The sequence below is a fragment of the Osmia bicornis genome, chromosome 6, assembly GCF_907164935.1.
Source record: "Osmia bicornis bicornis chromosome 6, iOsmBic2.1, whole genome shotgun sequence".
Taxonomy (NCBI): domain Eukaryota; kingdom Metazoa; phylum Arthropoda; class Insecta; order Hymenoptera; family Megachilidae; genus Osmia; species Osmia bicornis.
In genome coordinates this window covers 11,644,555-11,669,492 of record NC_060221.1, presented here as the reverse complement: position 1 = coordinate 11,669,492, position 24,938 = coordinate 11,644,555, and the positions used below count along the sequence as shown (strand labels likewise).

Here is a 24,938-nt window from a genome sequence, read left to right as displayed (position 1 = left end):
TGGCCCCCGCGACGGCCGCTGCGAGAGGGGGCCTGACTACAGGGAAACCCCGCGCAGAGACGTCGCAGGTGGATAGCAAGGGGGCGGAAGGTAAGGGGCTCAAAAGGACCCGACCATCCGTCTCCCCCAACACCCAGCCTTGCGCGAAGAAAAGACAAAGAATCTTTCCTTCGCCAAAAAGCTTCAGTGAGGCGCTGACGGCGGAGAGGAGGCTGGCGATCGCGCCGGCCAACTATCCGGAGTCGACCCTCACGGAAGCGCAGGCTTCCGCAATCGAGCAGGCGATCGTGGGAGCGTTGTGTGGGCTTCAGAAAGGGGAGACCATGCCGCGCTTCGACGAGTGCCGGTTCGGAGGGGGCCTGCTACTGGTGACTTGCGCGGACACCGGAGCAGTGGAATGGCTGAGGGCCATAGCCACCACAATCAGGCCTTGGGAGGGGGCGGTCCTCCAAGTGCTGGATGGCCGGCGCCTCCCAAAGCTCAGGAGGATGGTCACGGTCATCCCCGGCCCTCCGGTGGCCACGGAGGCAATTTTAAAAATGATGGAGGGTCAGAACCTGGGGCTCCACACGAACCTCTGGAGAGTGTGGAGCAGGAGAGAGGGGCCGAATTCGGTTACTCTCGTCCTGGGGGTTGACCCGGCATCATACAGCCTCATCAAGAGGCAAGGTTCGGAAGTCCACGTGGGCCTGCGCAGGGCACTCTTTAGAGAGGGACCTGCCGGGACCACGGAGGACAAAAAGAACCCCAACACGGTCCCAGGGAACAAACCGGGACCAGCAGCCCCGATGATGGAGGAAGGGAAGGCGGGGGTGAGTGGTGTGGATGGAGGAGAAGGGGAGCCCAGGGCGCTGGCTACGGCGCCCACGGAGACCCTCCCACCCTGCGCCGACACCCTCCCACCCACCCCACCCAAGGGCTGCAACACAACGACGGCGGCTGCCGGATCCTCCCAAGGACCGAAGGCCGCCGATATGCAACCTCCGTCTAGTGGGAGCATCCCCAGGGCAGTAATGTCAAGGGGAAGGCCGACCACGGCGGAGGCGACGAGAAGAACCGGGCTTCTGGGGGTGCAGAGGGGGAGCCAACGCACCCTGACACACACCCTGAAGGCCGGCTCTAGGGGAAGAAGAGGGACAGGCCCCGGCAAGGGCCCCCTCACAAGCAGGTACAATGGGCCCCGGTAGGGAACATAACGTACCTACTTCAACCAAGCGAGACTGGACCACATCTGGCACCAACAAGGTGTCAGAAGGTACCAGATTCTCGCAGATCAATTTGCAACATTGCAAGGCGGCAACGGATATCCTCCTGTGCCGCCTAACGATGGGGCAGACAGATATAGCCCTCATACAGGAACCTTGGATCCACAAGGAACGTGTAGGAGGGCTTAACACGGGGTGTGGCTCACTTCACTATGATGCCATATCCACAAGGCCCAGGGCCTGCATCTTCGTCAAAAAGGAAATAGCGGCCCTGAAACTTAATGAATTCTGTACAGCTGATCTTTCAGCGGTTAAGGTCAAACTTAACCTCGGTGGGAATAAGTCAGAGCTGGTGGTATGCTCGGCGTACCTACCGTACGACTCCGAGGAACCTCCACCCACGAGGGAACTCAGGGCTCTGATAGATCACTGTGCTGTCAAAGGTCTGCACCTGGTGATCGGTTGCGATGCTAACTTGCACCACACAGTATGGGGCAGTACCAATACCAACGGCAGAGGCACAGCACTGCTAGAGTACCTCGCCACCACGAGCATGGAGATCCTAAACAAAGGCTCCGCCCCCACCTTCGTCACCTCCCGTAGACAGGAGGTAATTGACCTGACCCTGGGTACCACAAAGGTGGCACAGGTTGTCAAACACTGGCAAGTTCGAGACGAAAGCACGCTCTCGGACCACCGCCTAATTACGTTCAACTTAATGGGCGACAGGGAAGGCGGCACTGGTGAAGCATACAGGAACCCAAAGGCCACCAACTGGGCACTCTACAGAGAGGGCCTAGAAGGGAGGCTTAAGGGGCACTGTCAGCGTCCCAGGACCGTGGGCGAAATTGAGCAAGCGGTGAAGCACCTAAGCTCCGCCGTTACTCAAGCCTACGAGGATGCCTGCCCTGTTAAAATTGGAAGTAGTAACAAAAGGGTCCCCTGGTGGAACAAGAAATTGGACCAAGCCAGAAAGGACACCCGCAGACTACTGAACAAAGCCATGAAGGCACATACGAAGCCAGCCTGGGACAGTTACAAAAGGTCCCAGCAAGCTTACAAGAAGCTAATAAGAACTAGCAAGAGGTCAGCCTGGAAGACCTTCTGCAAAGAAACCGAAGCTCTACCAGTAGTTGCCAGGTTAAGGAGGGTCTTCTCAACAGGCCCCTCACCGGGGTTGGATCGTCTCAGACGCCCCGACGGAAGTCTGACGAACAACCACAAAGAGACATTAGAACACCTTATCCAGACACATTTCCCAGGCTCAATAGCGGAGGGCCGGGGGCGTCGTCGCAGCGATACGACGCGCACCGACCCCGCTCTAGCGGACTGGGAAACAGCGGAGAAGGTGATAAACACAGACAGGGTGAAGTGGGCCATCGGCTCCTTCAGTAGATTCAAGAGCCCGGGCACTGACGGGATCTTTCCGGCACTCCTTCAGGAGGGCGGTGAGGACTTGTACAGGCGCCTGGGCCAGATCTTCAAATCCTGCCTGGCGAAGGGCTATGTACCCAAAGCCTGGAGACACTCCAAGGTAGTGTTCATCCCCAAACCAGGGAGGGACAATTACGACCTTGCTAAGTCATACAGACCCATCAGCCTCACCTCTTTCATGCTCAAAACGCTGGAGAGGCTGGTTGATAGGTACATCAGAGACGAGGTTTTGGCCAATAAACCACTACACCCCTCTCAACACGCCTATCAAAACGGCAAATCCACCGAGACGGCACTTCATAAACTAGTAGGCTTTATTGAAGGCGCACTGTCGAGCGGCGAATCTGCCCTCTGCATTTTCCTCGACATCGAGGGTGCGTTTGACAACACACCCCATGATGCTATTAAGGAAGCTGCGAGGAGGTATAATATTAAGGACTCCGTCGTAAGATGGATCCACAACATGCTGACGAACAGAACAGCCATAGCAAGCCTGGGAGAGGAGACGGTGAGGGCTGACGTCGCGAGGGGCTGCCCGCAGGGAGGAGTCCTGTCCCCCCTGTTGTGGACCCTCGTGGTTGATGAACTCATACGTATACTCGCCTCGGAAGGCTTTGAGGTTCAGGGCTACGCCGACGACCTCTCTATCACGGTCAGAGGCAGACACCCGTTGGATCTAGCGAGGAGATTACAAAAGGCTATCATACTCGTAGAATCTTGGTGTCAATCACACTCACTCTCGGTTAACCCGAGCAAAACGGAGCTGGTCCTGTTCACAAGGAGAAGACGCTTTTATTTTTAGGCTCCTCACCTTTTTGGGACGCAGCTACAACTCACAGATGAGGTTAAATATCTAGGTGTAATACTAGATAAAAATCTCACCTGGAAGAACCATGTGAACAGGCAGACCCAGAAAGCAATCAGCACCTACTGGGCCTGTCGCAGAATGTTTGGCCCCACATAGGGACTCAAACCAAGGGTGGTCAGGTGGATATACCAGGCCATCCTTGAACCTATCACAACATACGCCTCGATTGTGTGGTGGACCTCCATGAAGAGGGAAGCACACAGAAAGGCTATAGAAAGAATATACAGAATAACGCTGCTGGGGATAATAGGTGCACTCCCCACCACGCCCACCTTGGCAATGGGTGCGCTGCTCAACATCAAGCCACCCCATCTAACAGTGATGGCAACGGCTTGGAGAGCGGCCATCCGCCTCCACCAAGCTGAAGAATGGTCCCCGACGGGCGGCGGGCACACCGAAATCCTCAGGGATGTGGGATCAGAGTCAATTCTGACCCACGGTGGGGACCGCTGCAAGACGGAATACCTCTTCAGACGAGAATATGATCTAATCCTCCCAGACTGGGAGAAATGGCTGAAAGACCCAAACGACATTCTGACTCCGGGGGGGCTGGTCTGGTTCACAGACGGCTCTAAGACCAGTATCGGCACCGGAGCCGGGATTGCGGGGGAAAGCCCTAGGGTCGAAATGACCCACAAGCTGGGCCACCACGTTACGGTCTTCCAAGCAGAAGTGTTTGCCATATGGGCCTGCGCCAAATATAATTTGGAAAGGGCCCACTCAGGAAAACACATATACATCTGCAGTGACAGCATGGCCGCGCTGAAAGCCCTCCACAAAGTGGAAATAGGGTCGAAGCTAGTCAAGGACTGCGCACTGACTTTGAGACAGCTATCTCTGAACAACAGAGTTAAGCTGCTATGGGTACCAGGTCACACTGGTATCCCAGGAAACGAGAGGGCTAACGAATTGGCACAACTGGGGGCGTCAAGCTCCCAGCCATGCCATGAGTACCCTATTGGTGTCTCAACCTATGCGTTGAAAGGCTTGGCCAAGGACTGGTTAAACCAGGAATTCACCAGGCTCTGGCACAACGCCAATGGCATGAGACACACGAGGGCCCTATTTAAGGGACCGTCACAGAAGCTGGGTGACACCTTAAGTCACCTGGACAGGGCGCAGCTGCGCATGCTCGTGGGCCTAGTGACAGGACACTGGTACACGAGAAAACACCTCGCGCGCATGAGACTCACGGAGGAGACATTATGTCCGAGGTGTGAGGAAGAGGACGAAACCCCTCTACACGTACTTCTAAGATGCAGGGAACTAAGGGCCCGAAGAGGAGCAATCCTGGGGACCTTGGAACCCTCATCATTAAGCATTTCGGCTGGCCTGGTGCCGGCGCTTCTAAACTTCGCCACAGAAGCCCAGTTGCCAAGGCACAGCCAGTAAAGAGGCTGCCTAGCGGCCCGGGTACAATGGTCCCCAAGGACTGAGTGCCCGGCTAGCCTCAGCCCACTAGAAATAGAATAATAGAATATTTATAATTATTTCAATTATATTTTTTATATTAATAGATATTTTTAATAATAAATTTATTAATCGATTTCTTTTAAAACATCATACTATTGAAATTGTTTGAACTATTATTCCAGCTATTATTCTTTTATTTATTTGTTTTCCTTCTTTAAAAATTCTTTATTTTACTGATGAATTATGAAATCCAATTTTTTTTACAGTAAAAAGTATTGGACATCAATGATATTGAAGATATGAATATCCCGAATTCAATAACTTTGAATTTGATTCTTATATAAATAAAAATTTTGAATATAACTCTTTTCGATTATTAGATGTACATAATCGTTTAATTATTCCTTTAAAAATTTCTGTTCGAATATTAACTACCTCTACTGATGTAATTCATTCTTGAACAATTCCATCTATAGGAGTAAAATGAGATGCCACCCCTGGACGAATCAATCAAATAAATATTTTTGCTCTTCGTCCTGGATTATTTTTTGGACAATGTTCAGAAATTTGTGGTATAAATCGCAGATTTATACCAATTGTTCTAGAATCTACATCTTATAATAATTTTATAAAATGAATTAAAAATTCTATTTAAAAAATTCTATTTAAAAAATTAATTAAAAAATTCTATTTAAAAAATTAGTTAAAAAAAATAACATTAATTTGTCAAATTAAAATTAATTATTAAATTATTTTTTTTAAATTAATCATTAAGTGTCTGAAACAAAATAAGAATTGGTCTTTTAAACCAAATATAGTAAATTTTATTTACTCTTAATGAAAATTTTATTCCACAAATAAGTCCTAGTTATTGAACATTAATTTCAATTTTTGAACTATTAATTTTTTTTATATTAATCTTTAAAATATATTTTTTTCCAATTAATATAAAAATCTATTTTCCTAAAAAATCCTTTAAAACTCACAAAATTTTTAATTGAAAATGATAATAAATCTCTTTGAAATTTTTGATCCAACTACAAATATATTTTTTTCTTTAAATTGAATTAGACCAATATTAATTTTTATTATTTTACCATTAAATTTTTGAATTATCCCATCTCGATTTGAAATATTAATTATTTCAATTTCTAAAATTATTTTTTCTGAATTAAAAAATTTAACAAAAAAAAATATAAACTAAATATTTTAATTTTTTTTAGATTAATAACTTTTATTGCTTTAAGAAATTTTATAGGTCTATTTCCTTATATTTTCACATCAACAAGTCATATTTCATTTAATTTAATTATTGCACTCTCATCATGATTAGGATTCTTTATTTATAGATGATTAAATAAACCCTTAATAATATTAATTCATTTAGTCCCTTTAAATACTCCACCTGCTTTAATAAATTTTATAGTAATAATTGAATTAATTAGAAATATTATTCGACCTTTTACTTTAGCTATTCGATTAACTGAAAATATAATTGCAGGACATTTATTATTAACTCTTTTAGGAACATTTATTTCTAAATTTTTAATTTTATTACCTTTTACAATTATTATTCAAAATATATTAATAATTTTAGAAATTGCAGTTTCTATAATTCAAGCATATGTATTTTCAATTCTTTCTTTATTATATTTTCTAGAATCTAAAAATTAATGTCAACTAATTATAATCATCCATTTCACTTAGTTACAATTAGACCTTGAACAATCATCAATGCTTTTAATTTAATAAATTTTTTATTAAGATTAGTAATATGATTTTTTTTACTACATTTTTCATTATTTTTTTTCAATTTTTTTATTCTTATTTCTTCAATATTTTTTTGATGACGAGATGTAATTCGAGAAAGAACTTTTCAAGGATATCACTCATTTTCAGTTATAAAATTAATAAAATTTAGAATAATCATATTTATTGTCTCAGAAATTTTTTTTTTTATCTCATTATTTTGAGCTTACTTTCATTCTATAAGATCCCCAAGAGTTGAAATTGGTTTATTATGACCCCCCAAAAATATTATTATATTTAATCCATTTAGAATTCCTTTATTAAATTCCTTAATTTTAATTTCATCCGGAATTTCTTTAACTTGAAGTCATAATAGTTTATTAAATAGAAATTATAAAGAAAGAAAAATTTCATTAATAATTACTAGGATTCCCTGCTGGGTAACGGTCACGTGCGAACGGGGTTATTTAAGCAGAGCGAGTTTAGAGCGTGAAAGATAGAAAAGTGGAGTATAAAGCGATAGTGTGGTAGAGAGCGTGAGTGGATAGGGAAAGGGAAGAGTGGTGGTGAAGGAAGAAAGAAAAGTAGGGAAATAGAGAAGAAAAACCGACAATAAGTGAGCCGATTAAGTGTGAGGTTAGAATCTTGAGGGGAGAGGCAGGGGGCGGCGTGATAGAGGAGACGGAAACGGGCGACACCTGGAGAGAAGGGAGAGAGGAGACCACAGGTGATAGGATGGTCGGTAAGGAAGAGGAGGGAGCGATGAAGAGGAGTGGAGAGGCGGGAATGGAAGGTGAGACAAAGGAAAAGAAAGAGTTGGAGGGGTACGAGGAAGACGGAAAATGGGAAAAAGGGGGAAAAAGAGGTAGACCCTCGAATTTAGAGGTGCTGAGAAGAGAAAGGAAGCAAAGCATGGGAAGCATGCCAAATCTAGAGGAAATCTGGAAAAGAAAAAGAGAGGAAGGAAGTGAAGAGGGTACAACGAAAGGAAAAGAGGAAGAAGGAAGGAGGAGAACAAGCGGATGGATGTTCAAAGAAAGCAATGTGACGGAGAGATCACCAGAAAAGAAAAAAGAAAGAAGAGAAGGAGAAAGAGAAGGAGAAGGAGAAGGAGGATTTGGCGAAATAAAGGAGTTAATAAAAGATTTAGGAAGAGATTTGAGAGGCAAAATGGAAAGGGTGGAAGAGAATATAAGAGACCTAAGAAAAGAAGTAAGAGAAGATATAGAGAAATTAAAGGAAGAAGCATTGAGGAGAGAACACAGGTGGGCTGAGCAAAAAAGGGAAATGGAAGGGAAGATAGAAATACTGATAAAGAAAATTGAGGAGATAGAGAAGAAAGAGGAGAGGGCGACAAGGTGGAGTGAGATCGAAGAGAAAATGCGAAAAACTGTACAGGAAGAGGTGGAGAAAAGAAAGGAAGAGACAGGAGGCGGGAAGGTCGGCGAGAAGCTGAGTGAACTAGAAAAGAAATGGGAGAGAAAGGAGAGAGAAGAGAGAAGGAATAACATAATAATCAGGGGCATGAAAGTAAGGAAAGAGGAGATGAAAGAAAAGGCGGAGGAGATCGTAAGGCTAACAGGAGTGAAAGACGCAATAGAAGAGGTAAAAGAGGTAGGATCGATAGAAAGAGGAAAAGAAGTTAGAATGATGCTTATAAAAATTAAATCGAGTGAGTTAAAAAGGAGGATAATGGAGAATAAAAAGGCGTTAAAAGGAAGAGAAGAGAGAATAGAAGATGATCTAACGTGGGCGCAGAGGAAGATACAATGGACACTAAGGAAAATCGGAAGAGAAGAAAGAGAGAAAGGAAAGTACATATGGGTTGACCACGGAAAAATAAGAATAGAAGGAAAATGGTGGAAATGGGATGAAGAAAAGGGAATGCTGGTTGACTGGGTGGGAAGGGAGAGGAAGGGAACCCAGAGAGGAGGACAAAGGACGGGGGAAGAGGAGCAAGGGACATAGGAGAGGGTGGAAGCGCAGAAAACTCAGATAAGCAGAAGAAAAAAGGAAGGAAAAGAGAAGAGGAAGGGGGAGGAAGCAAGAGAATAGGGGAGGGAAAGAGAAAAAAGAAGGAAGAGGGAGTATGGACAGTAGGATTCTGGAACTGCGCTGGAGTCAGAAATAAAGACGAAGACTTCTGGGAAACTATAAAGAAATGGGACGCGATAATCCTAATAGAGACATGGTTGGAGGAAAGGGGCTGGCAAAATATTAGAGGAAGGCTACCAAAAGGGTTTAGATGGGAAGTACAACTAGCGAGCAGAAAGAACAAAAAAGGGAGAGCAATGGGAGGGATGCTAATGGGGGTGAAAGAGGAGATGATGGGGTCGGAAGGAGGGTTCAAAATGGAGTCAGGAACTGATGGCATAATGGTAGCAGAATGCAAGGGGGGGGGAAGAGAAATGGAGGATAGTGGGGGTATACATAAATGGAGACATGGAAGCAAAGCTAAAAGAGTTGAAACCCTGGCTGGAAGAAATTGGGAAAGAAGGAAGGACAATAATAGGAGGTGACCTCAACGCGAGAACAGGAGAGGAAGGCGGAGTACCGGCGAAAGGGAAAGAAGAGGAAGAGGAAGGGAGAAGGAGATCCAAGGACCAGAAAATCAATGCGGAAGGAAAAAGACTGCTGGAAGCCTTAAGGGAGACAGGGTGGTCGATAGTGAATGGGAGTGTTGAGGGGGACGAGGAAGGAGAATACACATATGCAGGACCAAGAGGAGACACGGTAATAGACTATGTGGTAGCTGAAGATGAAGGGAGGGAAGGAATCCTAAGTTTGGAGGTAGGGGACAGGATAGACTCAGACCATTTCCCCGTGATAGTGAGGTTGAAGGCAGGATGGAAGCAGGGAATGAGTGTAGGAAAGGAAAGGAGAAAAATAGCGAGGGGGAATTGGACGGAGCAAGGAGGAAGAAAATTCAGGGAGGAATTGAAATGGAGAAAAAAGAGGGAGGGCAAAATCAACGAAGACGTTGAAATAATGCTAGAGGAATTCAGAAAGGGACTAGAGAAAGCCAGAGTGGAGGGGCAGAGGAAAGAGAAAAAAGGCTGGTGGGACATGGAGTGCAAAGAGAAGAAAAAGGAACTTAGGAGAATTCTAAGAGAGTGGAGGAAAGGGAAAACGGGGGGAAAAAGTTATGGGAAGGCAAGGGGAGAGTACAACGGACTATGCGAAGAGAAAAAGAGGGAGGAAAACGAGAGGTTCATAAAAGAAGTAGAGGGAGTAAAAACGGATAGGGAGGTATGGAGAATAGTAAACAGAGAAAGAAAGAAGAGAGAACAGACTCAGGCAAGCATAAAAGAAGAAGAGTGGAAAGCATACTTTATGAACCTCCTTGGGGGAACGGAAGAAAAGGTGGTGATGGGAGGAGAGAGGAAGAAGGAAGAGGAGGGAGAGGGAGAACAAGAAGAGGATATAAGTAAGGAGGAAGTTAGAAAAGCAGTGGGAAAGCTGAAGGACGGGAAGGCAGTTGGCGGAGATGGAATACCAAATGAAGTATGGAAGTACGGTGGAGAAGAGGTGCTGGACTGGATTTGGGAAACCTGTAACAGAGTCTGGAAGGGAGAAGGATGGCCAGAGGGATGGAAGGAGGGAATAATTGCACCAATCAGAAAAAAGGGTAGTGGAAAACTGGCTAGGGAGTATAGGGGAGTCACCCTGATGCCGACTCTATACAAGATCTATGCGGCAGTACTAACGGAGAGGATAAGCAAAGAGGTGGAAGACAAGGGATTAATTCCGGATAACCAGACAGGTTTCAGGAAAGGAATGGGAACTATGGACAATATATATGCACTGAATTATGTGGTGAATAGGCAGATAAAAAAAGAGAAGGGAAAGGTAATAGCGTGCTTTGTTGACCTAAAAGCAGCCTTTGATTCAGTAGATAGAGGAGTACTGATGGAAACGCTGAGGGAGAGGGGGGTAAGGAGAGGGCTAAGAGAAAGGATAAGGGAAGTACTGAGAGAGACCAAAAGCAGGGTAAAAACTGGAGAAGGGATGACGGAACCGTTCTGGACGGCAAGAGGCTTAAGACAAGGATGCCCGATGAGTCCAATCCTATACAATCTGCTGACCGCAGATCTAGAAGAGGAAATGAGAAAAGGAGGAATAGGAGGGATCAGGATAGGAGGGAGGAGAATATGCACGCTGGCGTATGCCGATGACGTAGTGATAATGGCAGAAAGGGAAGAAGACATGGCAGTATTGCTAAAGAGACTAGAAAGGCACCTGGACAAGAAGAGGTTGGAATTGAACAGAGAAAAGTCAAAGGTAATGAGATTTAGAAAGGGAGGGGGAAGGTGGAAGAAGAGAGACTGGCTATGGAAAGGAAAGAAAATGGAAGAGGTGGAGGAATTTAAGTACTTGGGATATACATTCAGAAGAAATGGGAGAAGTGACCGACACATAAAGGACAGAGTGAGCAGAGCTAGCGTGATCATGAGACAAGTGTGGGGGATCGGGAAAAGAAGGTTTGGCAAAGATTGGAAGAGGAGAATCTGGCTGTGGGATAAACTAGTATGGACGGTAATAGCGTATGGCGCAGAAGTCTGGGGATGGAGAGAATGGAGGGAAATAGAAGGGCTGCAAGAGAGGGCCTTGAGGTGGATAACAGGAGTAGACTGGTGTACACCAGGATATATGATGAGAGAGGAACTACGAAGAGCGAAGCTGAGGGTAAAGGCAGGAAAGCTAGCCTGGGGGTTCGAAAAAAGGATGTGGGAGGGGAAGGGAGGAGAACTGGCAAGGAAATGCTGGGAAGAAATGATAAAGGGGGAGCAAAGAGGGGCAACTAAAAATAAGTGGGAAGAGGAAAGGGAGAAGTACTTTACGGAAAAAGGAATAGAAATGACACATCTGGAAAGAAAAAGGAGGGAGGGAGAAATGAGCTTCGAGGAAATGGAAGAGGCAGACCTCCGAAAGCAAGAAGAAGAGAACTGGGAAAAGATAGTGTCATCAAGATATAATAAATGGTATAAAGTAATAAAGTGCAATGGAATACCAAAGTATCTGGAAAAAGGATGGAAGGAAGAAAGGTGGAGAAGAGTAGCAAGGTTTAGGCTAGGAAATGAGGTAAACGATGCCAGATACTGGGAAAGTGAAGAGAAAAAGAGCTGCAGAATATGCAAGTGGGAAAAACAGTCGTGGGAGCATGTATGGGAAGGCTGTGGGGCAAGCAAAGGGAGAAGAGAGAGTTGGCAAGAAAAAGTAAAGGAACTGCTGGGCGAAGATGGAGAAGGGGAAAATTGGATGAAAGAAGTAGGAAGAGATAGAGAAGAAAGGGAAACAGCCGATCCAGACGAGAAAAGAGGCAACGACATCAACGGCACAATTAAGAACTAAAATAGAAAGTAATAATAGGAAGATGAGAGAGATGGTGCCAACATCAGAGCAGAAAGCGGTTGGCAACACTGTGTCACGTGGAAGTCGTATGCGGCGAAGAAGCAAGCACTTAAGCAGGAGACACGTGGTTAGAAAGCTGAAAGAAACGAAAGAAAAGTGCAAAAGAGGAGTAAGCCGTAAAAAGAAAAAGGAGTAGGCGGAAGCGGTTAAGCCAAGATCAAGACACGAAAGTGGAAAAGGAAGAAGAAATGGAAGCACCGGGTGAATTATTTAGAGAGGTGAGAAAGCTAAGAGATGAGGTTAGGGAACTGAGAGAAGAACTGGGGGAATGGAAGCTGGAAGCACGTGTTACAAAAAAAGAAAAACCGGTGGCAGAAGAAAAGGAACAGGGAAAGAAGAGAAAGGAGGAAACGGAAAAGAAGAGAAATGGGAGCGGCGAGCCAGAGAGCGAAGAGAAAATGAGTCTAGAAAAAATGAGAAAAGAAAGAAGGAAGAGAAGTTTAATATGGAAAGGGCTGGAAGGAGAGTGCATGGAAAAGAACCTGACTGCAATTAAAAACATACTAGAAAGGGAACTGGGAAGGAAAATAAATATAAGAAGTGCGACGGAAAGAGAAGGAGACGGAGGAAGAAAGATAATAATAACGGAGCTGGTGGAAGAAGAAAGAAAAAAGGAGATGGTTTGGATGAAGAATGGTATATGGGAAAGATGGGGCATAGAAGTTGACGAAGACTTGTCAAGAGAAGAAAGGAAGACAAAATGGTTAATAAAAGAAAAGGCTAAACAAGAAAGGGCGAAGGGAAAATGGGTGGTGTATAATAACAGGAGAATATAGGTGGAGGGGCAAGAAATGATATGGAGCGAAGAAGAAGGAGCGTGGAAAAAGGAGAGTCTGGGGGAAAGAATGGAGAGGACCATGAAGATGTGGAAGGAAGAAGAAACTGAAACAAGGGGTGCGAGAAGGAAGGGAGAGGAACAATAAGGAAGAAGTGGAAGAAGCGGTGCAAATCAGGAAACAGGAAAGAGGAAGGAGAGCACCGAAGAGGCGGGAGGGAAATATATATATAGTGCAGGAGAGGAAAATAGGACAGGGGGCGAGTGAGGTGTAAACACATATAGTGAGGTTTAGTTTAGTTTAGTTTAGTTTCTCATATCCTTGTAATTATTATTATTATGAGTTAAGTTTTTGGTTCACCGCCCTACAAGAACAGTATTATTATTATTAAAATAGTTGTGACAAGACGCAGTGACAATTTAGTCTAGTTACGTTGGGGATAGGCAATACGCTGTAGCCACTCATATTATATGTTATTTTCTACAATTTTGATTATTTTGATTTTTATTATTTTATTTTGTTTATTATTATTAATACTATTATTATATTATTAGGTTATTATGATCACAGGTGTATATTTTATTTTATTATGTTAAATGCGGAATACTCTTATTTATTCTTTCTTTCTTATATACTATACTCGTTTTATATTATACTTTTATTTTTATATCCTTATTTTATTTTTATTTCTATATTGGTTTAGAGCGCTAGTTTTTTCTTTTTCTTTTTCTGTTTATAATTACGTAATACCACAGAAACATAAATATATATGTTAAGTTTAACAAGTCTATCAGAGGGAAAGATTGAAAAGAAGAGGTGCTTGGCTATTTGGTCTAGGGAGATGAAAATAAAAAGGCGTTGTAAAGGTTTGGGTACGCTCCTATTAAAAGCGCCACGCAACCCGGAGGGGAGCGAATAAATAAAATACATACATACATACATTAATAATTACTATTATTTTAGGAATATATTTTTCTTCTTTACAATTTATTGAATATTTAGAAGCCCCATTTTGTTTTAATGATAGAACTTTTGGATCTATTTTTTTTATAACCATAGGATTTCATGGATTACATGTAATTATTGGAATTATCTTCCTATTCTTCACATTTATTCGATTAATTAACTTACATTTTTCATCTATTCATCATTTTAATTTTGAAGCAGCATCTTGATATTGACATTTTGTAGATGTAGTATGATTATTTTTATATATTTCAATTTATTGATGAATATTTTAAATTAATATATATATATATATATTATATATAATATATATATATATATATAGTATAAATTTATTACATTTAATTTCCAATTAAAAAATTTAAATAACTTTAATATATATAATTTTTAATATCATATTTTTATTGAATTTTATTTTATTTATTACTTTTTTATTAACATTAATTAATTTTTATTTAAGAATATATAAACCTTTAAATCGAGAAAGCTCGTGGGACTAGTGACAGGACACTGGTACACGAGGAAACACCTCGCGCGCATGGGACTCATAGAGGAGTCGAAATGCCCGAGGTGCGAGGAGGAGGACGAAACACCTCTCCACGTACTTCTAAGATGCAGGGAGCTGAGGGCCCTGAGAGGATCAATCCTGGGGACCTCGGAACCCGCATCTTTAAGCACTTCGGCTGGCCTGGTGCCGGTGCTTCTAAATTTCGCAACAGAAGCCCAGCTGCCAAGGCACAGTCAGTAAGGAGGCTGCCTAACGGCCCGGGTACAATGGTCCACAAGGACTGAGTGCCCGGCTAGTCTCACTACAATTAATAATAATAATAATAATAAATCGAGAAAAAATCACCCCATTTGAATGTGGATTTAACGCCCAATCAAATTCCTGATTACCTTTTTCTACACAATTTTTTTTAATTACTTTATTATTTTTAATTTTTGATATTGAAATTATCTTAATTTTACCTTCTATCTTTCTAATAAAATCTAAATCTATTTTCTTAATATTAATTATATTAACCTTTATTTTTCTTATAATTATTAGTTTATTTATTGAATGAAGTTATAGATTATTAAATTGAATTTTCTAATATATGGACTATAAAAATCTAATATTAAGCCGAAATTAATTGTAAAAATTACTATATATATATATATATTTATATATATAGAGTCGACTTTGAGAAGCGGTAGGGTGCAGACGTGACGTGTGAACGGTCCGCGTTAATTGTATACTTCCGCTTCTACTTTCGAGCGTCTTGTAAACATACTTGTGATAACGTGATTTCTAATCGTGACAGTCGGATGTGAACCGTTGATCGTGTCGTATTTTATCACGTATAAGGCGTTTCGTTTCCGATCGGCGAACCTCATGGGACCCCTGTCATTGGATAGACGCATCTGCATAACTGTATAATTGACGGTGTATCGTGAGATGTATAGTAACTCTTGAAATGTTTTCTATCCTGGTATGTACCAGTGTCTGAGGTTGTCATCTAAAATAGGACTCCCGTTCGGGACATGGCTGCGTTAAGAAGTGATAAGTGCTCGCTCAGTAGAATTCTACAATAACCAGGATAAAGAAGAATTGGAGGGGCAGGAAGCCACACCAAAGCAGACAAAAAGACAGGAATAGACAAGAAAGATAAGTAATAAGAGAGAGGGAAAGAAGAAAGAGAAAAGAGAGCAGAGGAAAAGGTGCAATTGTAGGTTAGGAACGGAGAAGAGGTGACAGGATCGACAGAAAAGGCGGGAGAGAGAGACATCTAGATCGGAAGAGAAGAAGAGGAAAACAGAAGAGCAGTCGGCAAGGAAGAGGCAGCGGCGAAGAATAACAACAAGAGAGAGATGGGAGACGAGAAAGAGGAAAAGAAGGTGGGGGAAGGAAAGAGTGAACAGGGAAAACAAGAGAAAGGCGGAAGGAGAGGGAGACCCTCAATCGTAGAAACTCTCACAAGAGAAAGATCACAGAGTATAGGAAGCATGGCGAACCTGGAAGAAATATGGAAAAGGAAGAGAGATGAAGAAAAGGAGGAAGAAGTAGAGAAGGGGCAAGGGGGAGGGGGTAACAGGGAAACAGACAAATGGATGTTTAAAGAAAGCATGCTGATAGGGAGGTCACCGGAAAAGAAAAAGGAAAGAAAGGAAGAAGGGGGAGGGATGGGAGAAGTAAAAGAGCTAATAAGAGAAATGAACAAAAACCTAGGAGGAAAAATGGAGAGGATGGACACAAATATGAAGCTGCTAGGGAAGGATATAAGAAGAGAGATGGAGCAACTAAGAGAGGAAATGAGAAGAAGAGAAGAGGAATGGATAGAGCAGAAAAGAGACCTGGAGGGGAAGATGGAAAAGATGATGAAGAAAATGGAGGAGATAGAAAGAAGGGAAGGGGAGGACGAGAGATGGAAAGAGATAGAAGAAAGAATGCTAAAGGCAACGCAAGATGCAACAGGAAGTAGAAGAGAGGAGTCAAGAGGGGGAAAAATAGAAGAGAAACTGAAGGAGATAGAAAGAAAACTGGAGAGGAAGGAGAAAGAAGAGAGAAGGAAAAACATAATAATTAAAGGAACAAAAACGAAAAGGGAGGAGATGAAAGAAAAAGCAGAAGAGATCTTAAAGGTCACGGGGGTAGAGGGCGCAATAGAGGAGGTAAAAGCGGTGGGACCAGTAGAGAAGGGAAAGGAATTATACATGATGCAAGTAAAAGTAAAGACTGTCGAGCTGAAGAGGAAAATAATGGAGAACAAAAGGGCGCTAAAGGGAAGAGAAGAGAGAATAGAAGATGACCTAACCTGGGAGGAAAGGAGAACACAGTGGACATTAAGAAGAATCGCAAGAGGAGAAAGAGAGAAAGGAAAAAACGTATGGGTAGACTCCAAGAAAATAAGAATAGAAGGGAAATGGTGGAAATGGGACGACGACAAGGGTGTACTAATGGACGGGGAGGGGAACGAATGGAAACCCACCCAGGAAGGGGAGCAGAAGAAGGGGGAAGAGGGGAAAGGGACATAGGGAGTAATGAGGGAGAAGAGGACGTCAAGCCACTGAAGGAAAAAAGAGAAGGAAAGAGAAGAAGAAAAGTGGAAGAACCAGATGAAGAAGCATGCGAGGAGTCCGAAAGAGAGCACGAAAGAAACAGAACAGAAAGAGAGAAGAAACAGGAGAAGAAAAAAGGGACAAGAGGAAAAGAAAGAAAAGAGGATGGAAGCTGGACAATAGGATTTTGGAACTGCGCAGGAGTATTAAATAAAGATATAGAATTTTGGGAGACAATAAAAGAGTGGGACGTGGTAGTGCTTATAGAAACTTGGCTGGAAGAGAAAGGTTGGGACAAAATAAGAGACAGGATGCCAAAAGGATACAGGTGGGAAGCGCAACTAGCGAAAAGGAAAAACAAAAAAGGAAGAGCAATAGGGGGGATGATAATGGGAGTAAAGGAGGTAATAATGGGCAAGGGAGGGAGGATTATAATGGAGGAAGGGAAAGAGGGCATAATAATGGCTGAATGCAAAGGGGGGAAATTAAACTGGAGGATAGTAGGAGTGTACGTAAACGGAGACATGGAAACAAAGATAAAGGAACTCAGACCATGGTTAGAAGAAACAGGGGAAGGGAGAAGGACGATAATAGGAGGCGATTTTAATGCGAGAACGGGAGAAGAGGGGGGAAGCAAGACAGAGGAGGAGGATGAAGAAAGAGAGGAGAAAAGAAAATCCAAAGATAAGAAGTGCAATGCGGAAGGAAAGAGATTACTAGAGGCGCTGAGGGAGACCGGTTGGACTATACTGAATGGAACGATAGAAGGGGACAAGGATGGTGAATTTACATACACAGGGGCTAGAGGAGAAACAGTGATAGACTACGTTATAGTAGAGGAAGAAGGAAGAGAAGAGATTAAAAAGATGGAAATTGGGGACAAGATAGATTCAGACCACCACCCCTTAATAGCGGAAGTGAGAGAGGGGGGAGTGCAATGCATAGCGGAAGAAAGGAGGAGGAAGACAGCGCCAAGAGGGGACTGGTCGGAGCAGGGAAGGAGTGAATTTAGAAAAGGAATATGTTGGAAGAAAGCGAAGAGCAAAGAGTTGAACGACGAGTTGGAGTCAACTCTAGAAGAATTCAGGAAAGGCCTAGAGAGAGGAAGTAAGAAAGGGCGCAAGACCAAGAGGAATGGATGGTGGGACGAGGAGTGTAAAGAGAGAAAAAAGGAGGTTAGGAAAGTGCTAAGAGACTGGAGAAAAGGGAGAAAAGAGGTAGAGAGCTACAAGAAGGCAAAGGATGAATACAATAGGCTATGCGAAGTGAAAAAGAAAGAAGAAAACGATAGGTTTGTAAAAGAGATAGAGGGGGTGAAAACAGACAAAGATGTATGGAGAATAGTCAACAGGGAGAGAAAAAGGAGAGGGCAGCCCCAGACGAGCATATCGGAGGAAGAGTGGAAAACACATTTTATGAACTTACTGGGAGGGACGGAAGAAAAAGTAGTGATGGGGGGAGCCAGAATAGCAGAAGAGGACGGAGAAAAAGAAATAAGTAAGGAGGAGATAAGAAAGGCAGTGGCGAAATTGAAGGATGGGAAAGCGGTGGGGGGGGATGGGATTCCAAACGAGGTCTGGAAATATGGGGGGGAGGAAGTATCAGAATGGGCATGGGAGGTATGTAACAGGGTCTGGAGAGGAGAGGGCTGGCCGGAGGGCTGGAAGGAGGGGATAATCGCGCCAATCAAAAAAAAGGGAAATGGAAACCAGGCGGGAGATTATAGGGGGGTGACACTGATGCCGACACTGTATAAGATATACACAGCGGTATTGACGGAGAGACTGAGGCAAGAGGCAGAAAGCAAGAAAATGATACCGGATAACCAGACGGGATTTAGGAAAGGAATGGGCACGATGGACAATATATATGTGCTGAATTTCCTGGTAAATAGGCAAATAAAGAAAGAGAAAGGAAAGGTGATGGCGTGCTTTATCGACTTGAAAGCCGCATTCGACTCGGTAGACAGAGGTGTGCTGATGGAAGCATTAAGAGAAAGGGGTGTAAGAAAAGGACTCAGGGAACGAATTAAGGAAGTGCTGAGAGAAACCAAAAGTAGAGTAAGATCAAATGAAGGAGCAACAGAGCCATTTTGGACAGCGAGAGGCTTAAGACAGGGATGTCCAATGAGCCCACTACTATACAATTTACTAACGGCCGACCTGGAAGAGACGATGCGGAAGGGAGGGTCGGGAGGGATTAAAACAGGGGAAAGGAAAATATACACGCTAGCATATGCGGACGATGTGGTCCTCCTGGCAGAGAAAGAAGAAGATTTGGCAGCAATGATAAGAAAACTGGAAAGGTATTTAGATAAAAAGAAACTAGAGTTGAATAGAGAAAAATCAAAAGTAATGAGATTTAGGAAAGCGGGTGGACGATGGAAGAAGAGGGATTGGGTTTGGAAAGGAAAGAAAATGGAAGAGGTAAAAAGTTTCAAATACCTCGGATACGTCTTCAGAAGAGATGGAGGAGGTGAGTGGCATATCAAACATAGAGTGAGCAGAGCGAGCGCAGCGATGAGACAAGTATGGGGAATTGGAAAAAGAAGATTCGGAAAGGACTGGAAGAGAAGACTATGGTTATGGGACAGACTGATATGGCCGATAATGGCGTATGGGGCCGAAATCTGGGGGTGGAAAGAAAGGAGAGAACTAGAAGGGATCCAAGAGAGATTTCTGAGGTGGACATTAGGGGTGGACTGGTGCACACCGGGGTACATGGTAAGAGAAGAATTACAAAGGCCAAAATTGAGAATCAAAGCAGGAAGGCTGGCGTGGGGATACGAGAGGAAGATGTGGGAGGGCAGAGGAGGGGAACTAGCAAGGACCTGCTGGGAGGAGATAGTCAGAGAAGAACAAAAAGAGAGGACAAAAAGCAAATGGGAGGAAGAAAGGAAAAAATACTTTGAGGAGAGGGGAATAAATTTAACAGCACTGGAAATGAAAAGGAGGGAAGGAGAAATGGGCTTTGAGTGGATTGAAGAAAGAGAGATGCAACAGCAAGAAAGAGAGAGATGGGACAAGATAAGGGAATCAAGATACAATAAATGGTATAAGGAGATCAAGAATGCTGGAATCCCTAAATACCTGGAAAAGGGATGGAAAGAAGAAAGATGGAAAAGAGTAGCTAGATTTAGGATGGGGAATGAAATAAAAGAAGCGAAATATTGGGAAAAAGAAGAAAAAAGGAGGTGCAGGAATTGCCTGTGGGAGCAGGAATCGTGGGAGCACGTATGGGAAGGGTGTGGGGCAAACAAAGAAAGACAAGAAGGATGGCAAGAAAAAGTTAAAGTACTGCTGGGGGAGGAAGGAGAAGGAGAACAATGGATGAAGGAAGTGGAAAAAGAAAGGTCAATGGATAAAGGCGATACGAAGAACAAAAGTGCTAGGATGGAAGAAAAGAAAGAACGCGACATTACCGACAGAAAGGGTCAGTAATAGGAACAAGGAAAGAAAAATTTACAGTTGGCAGCAGAGCGAATAAACGGAAAACAGGTGGCTACACTGACGAGACACGTGGTGCGAGAGTAGGGAAGCACGCAACAAGTGGAAAGTGGAAGGAAAGGTAAAAGTGAATGGTAACACCTAGGAAAACAAAAGAACCGAAAAGAAACAAGGTAGAAGCAAAGAGCGGCGGATCCTAAAAGAAAAGAAAAGAAAGGCAAAGAAGATAGGAAAGGTAAGAACTACACAAGAGGAGAAAGAAGGAAAAAACGAAAAGCACGTGTACGGTAGTGCGCAGTGGCACAACCGGTCAGCCCAGAAATAATAAACCAGATTTTTCACGGTTAGGATAAGAATTAGACAAATTAATTAACATAGGCAATCAGAGAAATACGTTCTTATTTACAGCAGGGTGCAAAGGGTAGGGGAAAGGCAGATAGAAGATGGGAAGCACGTGGAAGGTCGAAGTATTAACAGAGCTGAGAAGAATAGGCGAGAGCGTGGACGAGATAAGGATGGAATTAGAAAGGAGAAGGACAGGTGAAGAGTGGAACGGACAAAGTTCAGAGGAGGCAAAAGACGTAGACATAGGAAACGGAGAAGACGACACAGAGGAGGAAGCGGTAGAAAGAGAGAAGAAAGGAGGAAAGAACAAAAGTGAAGATAAGAGTGGAGTACCGAAGAGAGACAAGAAAGAGCAGGGGGGAAGAGATGAAGAAGGTGACAACGAAGAGAAGACAAAGAGGAAAAAAAGGAAAAATGTTGTATCGCCTGAGGAGAAAGGAGAAGAGAAGCTAAAGGAAAGAATAAACGAAGGAAGAGAATTACCGGAGGATGAAGGTGAGGAAATCACAGAGAGAGAGACAGCGGGGAGTGAGGAAGGAGAGATCAGAGAGCCAGAAAAAGAACTGGAAAAATCAGAAGAAAATGAGGAAGGCGAATGGAAAGAAAGCTGGGAAAAGAGAATAGAGAACGAGAGGAGGGAGAGGAGAAAAAGAAGCATCATATGGAAGGGGGTAGGAGGAAACGACACTGAGGAAAGAAGCAGGAGAATCACCATTATGACACAGATAGAACTGGGAAAAAAGGTGTTAATGAAGAAAATAACTGAATTGACGGGAGAAGGAGGGAGAAAACTAATACTGACGGAGTTTGAAGAGGAAGAGGACAGAAACGAAATTCTAGGAAAGAGGAACGAAATATGGGAGAGATGGAGGGCCACGGTAGAAGAGGACCTGTCATGCGAAGAGAGGAAGATGAAGTGGAGAATAAAAGAAAAAGCGAGGGAGGAAAGAACCAAGGGAAAGAAAGTTGACTACAACAACAGGAGGTTATGGATAGAGGGAACTGAATGGAGATGGATAGAAAAAGAAGGGAAATGGAAGAGTATGTAAAATTTATAAAAAGAGAAGAAAAGGAAGAAAGGTGGGGGAGAAGACTCCACAGAAACACCCCTGCAAGGAGGAAAGCCCTCGGGGACTCAGATGCGCACTTGAGCTGCAATATTCTCGGTTGTGTTGATTCTATCAGCTATCTGTTGCCCTGATACTGCCTTGATACTGGCAGATCTGTCTGTACTTATAGCGGCATGCCTACCTCACCCCCGACAACTGTGATTTACTCTTACGGTAGTTTAATCAATTTAATTTAATATAATTTTCAGCCCATTGAGTGGTTATGTTTGTGTTTAAGTTAAAGGGACCGGAGGACAAGTCTGATTTAGTTGGTTAATTTATATTTTATTTTTAGTTTTTACTCTAATCATATTAGAGCCTAGACCGGGGGCGGAGAAAGGCACGCGAAAGTAAGGACAGACAGAGTCATAAGGGATATTATTTTGTTTGCATATTAAATCAGAACATTTGTTATGGTTATTTCTATTTTTATTTCTACTTCGAATTTGATTATAGTCAAGCCGCTATATTTGCGAAACAGTGGTATATTTAGCTATATTTTGTTTTTTATATTTATAGTTTTGGTTATTTTATGTTCAGGCCACCAACCTAGTTATAAAATTATATATAATACAAGGAATAGACGCCGTATTTTAGTTTTTAGTTTTAGTATTAGTAGCAGGGACGGTTAGAACTACGTCAAGGAACGAAGGAGAGGATATGTGAAATCTAGAGGATTAGGGGGCAAAAGACGGGTAAGTTAGAGAAGGAAGGGTGAAGACAGCAGTTTGTACAAAAGAGGAAACAGAGTAAGGAGGAAATGTAGGTTGGGACCGCTTCCGTAAAGCGCCCCGCAAACCCGACAGGGAGGCGGACAAATAAATAAATAAAAAAAAAAAATATTTATATATATATATATAATATTTAATTGAAGCTAAAATAGAAGCAATTTATTGTTAATAAATTTATTGAATTTAAATTCCAATTAAAGAAATAAATTTAAATAGAACTTCTAATTCTATAATTAATATAAATATATTATTATTTCTAATTTTTATATAGTTTAAAAGAAAACATTATAATTTCAATATAATATTAATAAATAATTTATTTATAAAAATTATATTTAAAAATTATGAAATTATCTTAATATCTTCAATATCATGCTCTATTTTTTAAGCTATTTAAATTTTAAATTAAAATAATAAAAATTAATATTATTAATACTCGGAGTGCCCCAACCCCCGAAAGGGGCGCGGGGAACCAGGTCGACCACCGGTCGAGCCAGGCTGAGCCCCAACCGAGCGCGTCTCCGGGTGGCGGATAGGAGGACGACCGGGTGCGTGAAGTGGACCCCGTGTACCGTAGAACGGCTCGCCTCGGGCGACCGGGACACGGGAAAGGAGCGTCCACGGAGTGCCCTGGTCAACGGGTGCCATAAGGGACCCCTGAGGGCCTAAAAACCCTCGGTGGAGAACTAAAGCCCCGTCGCGGACCAGCTCCCCAAGCTAAGGTGTAAGCTATCGTGCCGAGAGCTGGATGGCACCGGGGTAATGGTGTCTCGAACGATGCCCTTGGGGTACCAGGCGCCCCCCCATTGTATCTTGCCTTACCCCTGTAAGCGGGCTCTGCAGGGGTGGACCTTTATTTCCCGACTACTCGTGGGACTTAAATGGACAATAAAGACTTAAACAAAAAAAACAAAAATACACAGAAACAAACAGACGGAGACGATACGGTAACGCAGACGGACTCCAACGAACACGCGCCCGACAACGGTGCAACGGAAGGGTTAAGGGGCTCAATCTTGGGAACCACCCCCGCGGCACCGCTAGCGAGCGACCAGAAAATGAGTGCGCCAGCGGCGGGCGAAGGCATAGCCCTACCTGCCCTGGACTCACTCACGCTCAACGAAGAGCTCTCCTCCGAAGCGACCGGGGACATGCAGGGAGAAATCCCTTATCTGGACCCGGAAGTATGGAGGAAGATGAAACGCTGTGGGGCAGCCAGGAAGAGGGCCCGAAGAGAGCGTATAGCTCTCGAAAGGAACTCTGGCGGGACTGTCCCCACGGACAAAAGAAATGAGGCGGGGAAGGCCCCAACGACGGCGACCGCGAAGGGAGGCTCGGTAATCGGGCAACCTACTGCGGGAACGTCGAAGGTAGGCCAAAGGGGAGTGGATGGTAAGGGGCTTAAGAGGTCCCGGCCGTCCATATCCCCGAACACCCAACCTCTAGCGAAGCGGCGACAGAAGGTATTCCCGTCGCCGGTCAGCTACAAGGAGGCGTTGACGACGGAAAGGAGGCTGGCCATAGTGCCGGCCAACTACCCAGAGGCGACACTCACGGAAGAGCAGGGCTCCAACGTCGAGCGGGCGATTGTGGAGGCGCTGTGTGGAACCCCCAAAGGGAATACCATGCCGCGTTTCGATGAATGCCGGTTCGGCGGGGGCATCCTGCTGGTCACCTGCGCGGATGCAGGCTCAACAGAGTGGCTAAAGTCCACCATCGCCGCAGTCAAGCCCTGGGAGGGAGCAAACCTCCAGGTCATTGACAGTCAGCGGCTACCAAAATTGAGAAGGATGCTGACAGTCATCCCCGGCCCTCCGACAAAAACGGAGGCTATAATGAGGCTCATTGAGGGTCAAAACCCAGGCCTCCGCACCGGGCTCTGGAGGGTCTGGAGCAGGAGAGAGGGGCCGAACTCGGTCACCCTGGTCCTGGGAATCGACCCGGCCTCACATAGCCTCATAAAAAGGCAGGGTTTCGAGGTCCACGTAGGAATGCGCAGGGCACTTTTCAGAGAAGGACCTGCGGGGACCACGGAGGACCCGAAACAATTGAATGCAGGCCCCGGAACGGATCCGGCGGCAACAGCCCCGGTCACCGAGGGCAGATCAGACCAGGAGATGGGAGGAGAGGAAGGGGAACCTGTGGAGTCACAGGAGACACCCCAGGGTGCCCCTCCTACCCCCACCGCAACCGATCCACCACTCGAGGTGGATAATGCAGACAAAATAGCCGGACCCTCGCAGAGGACGAGTCAAATCGGCCCAACCGCCCCGCCGGGCAGATATATACCCAGGACGGGGACGGTGAGGGGAAGGCCAACCCTGGCAGAAGCCACCAAAAGGACTGGTCTGATGGGAGTGCAAAGGGGCGTCCAACGCACCCTTCCTCACTCCCTGAAGACCAGTACTAGAGATAAGAGAGGGAGAGGCTCCGGAAGGGGCCCCC

At 44.1% G+C, this 24,938-nt stretch overlaps 3 protein-coding genes across 3 annotated transcripts; all 3 read left to right on the top strand.

The window, feature by feature from the left end:
* The first annotated feature begins 3,786 nt into the window (after positions 1-3,786).
* Positions 3,787-4,899, top strand: LOC123987900. Its single transcript, XM_046286219.1, has one exon. It carries the CDS (start codon positions 3,787-3,789, stop codon positions 4,897-4,899), a length of 1,113 nt encoding a protein of 370 aa, XP_046142175.1.
* Positions 4,900-7,839: 2,940 nt separating this feature from the next.
* Positions 7,840-8,637, top strand: LOC123987899 (golgin subfamily A member 6-like protein 6). Its single transcript, XM_046286218.1, has one exon. The coding sequence runs from the start codon at positions 7,840-7,842 to the stop codon at positions 8,635-8,637; it is 798 nt and encodes a 265-aa protein (XP_046142174.1).
* A 7,172-nt stretch (positions 8,638-15,809) lies between these two features.
* On the top strand, positions 15,810-16,838 carry LOC114882166 (vicilin-like seed storage protein At2g18540). Its single transcript, XM_029199048.2, has one exon. It carries the CDS (start codon positions 15,810-15,812, stop codon positions 16,836-16,838), a length of 1,029 nt encoding a protein of 342 aa, XP_029054881.2.
* Positions 16,839-24,938: the final 8,100 nt, after the last annotated feature.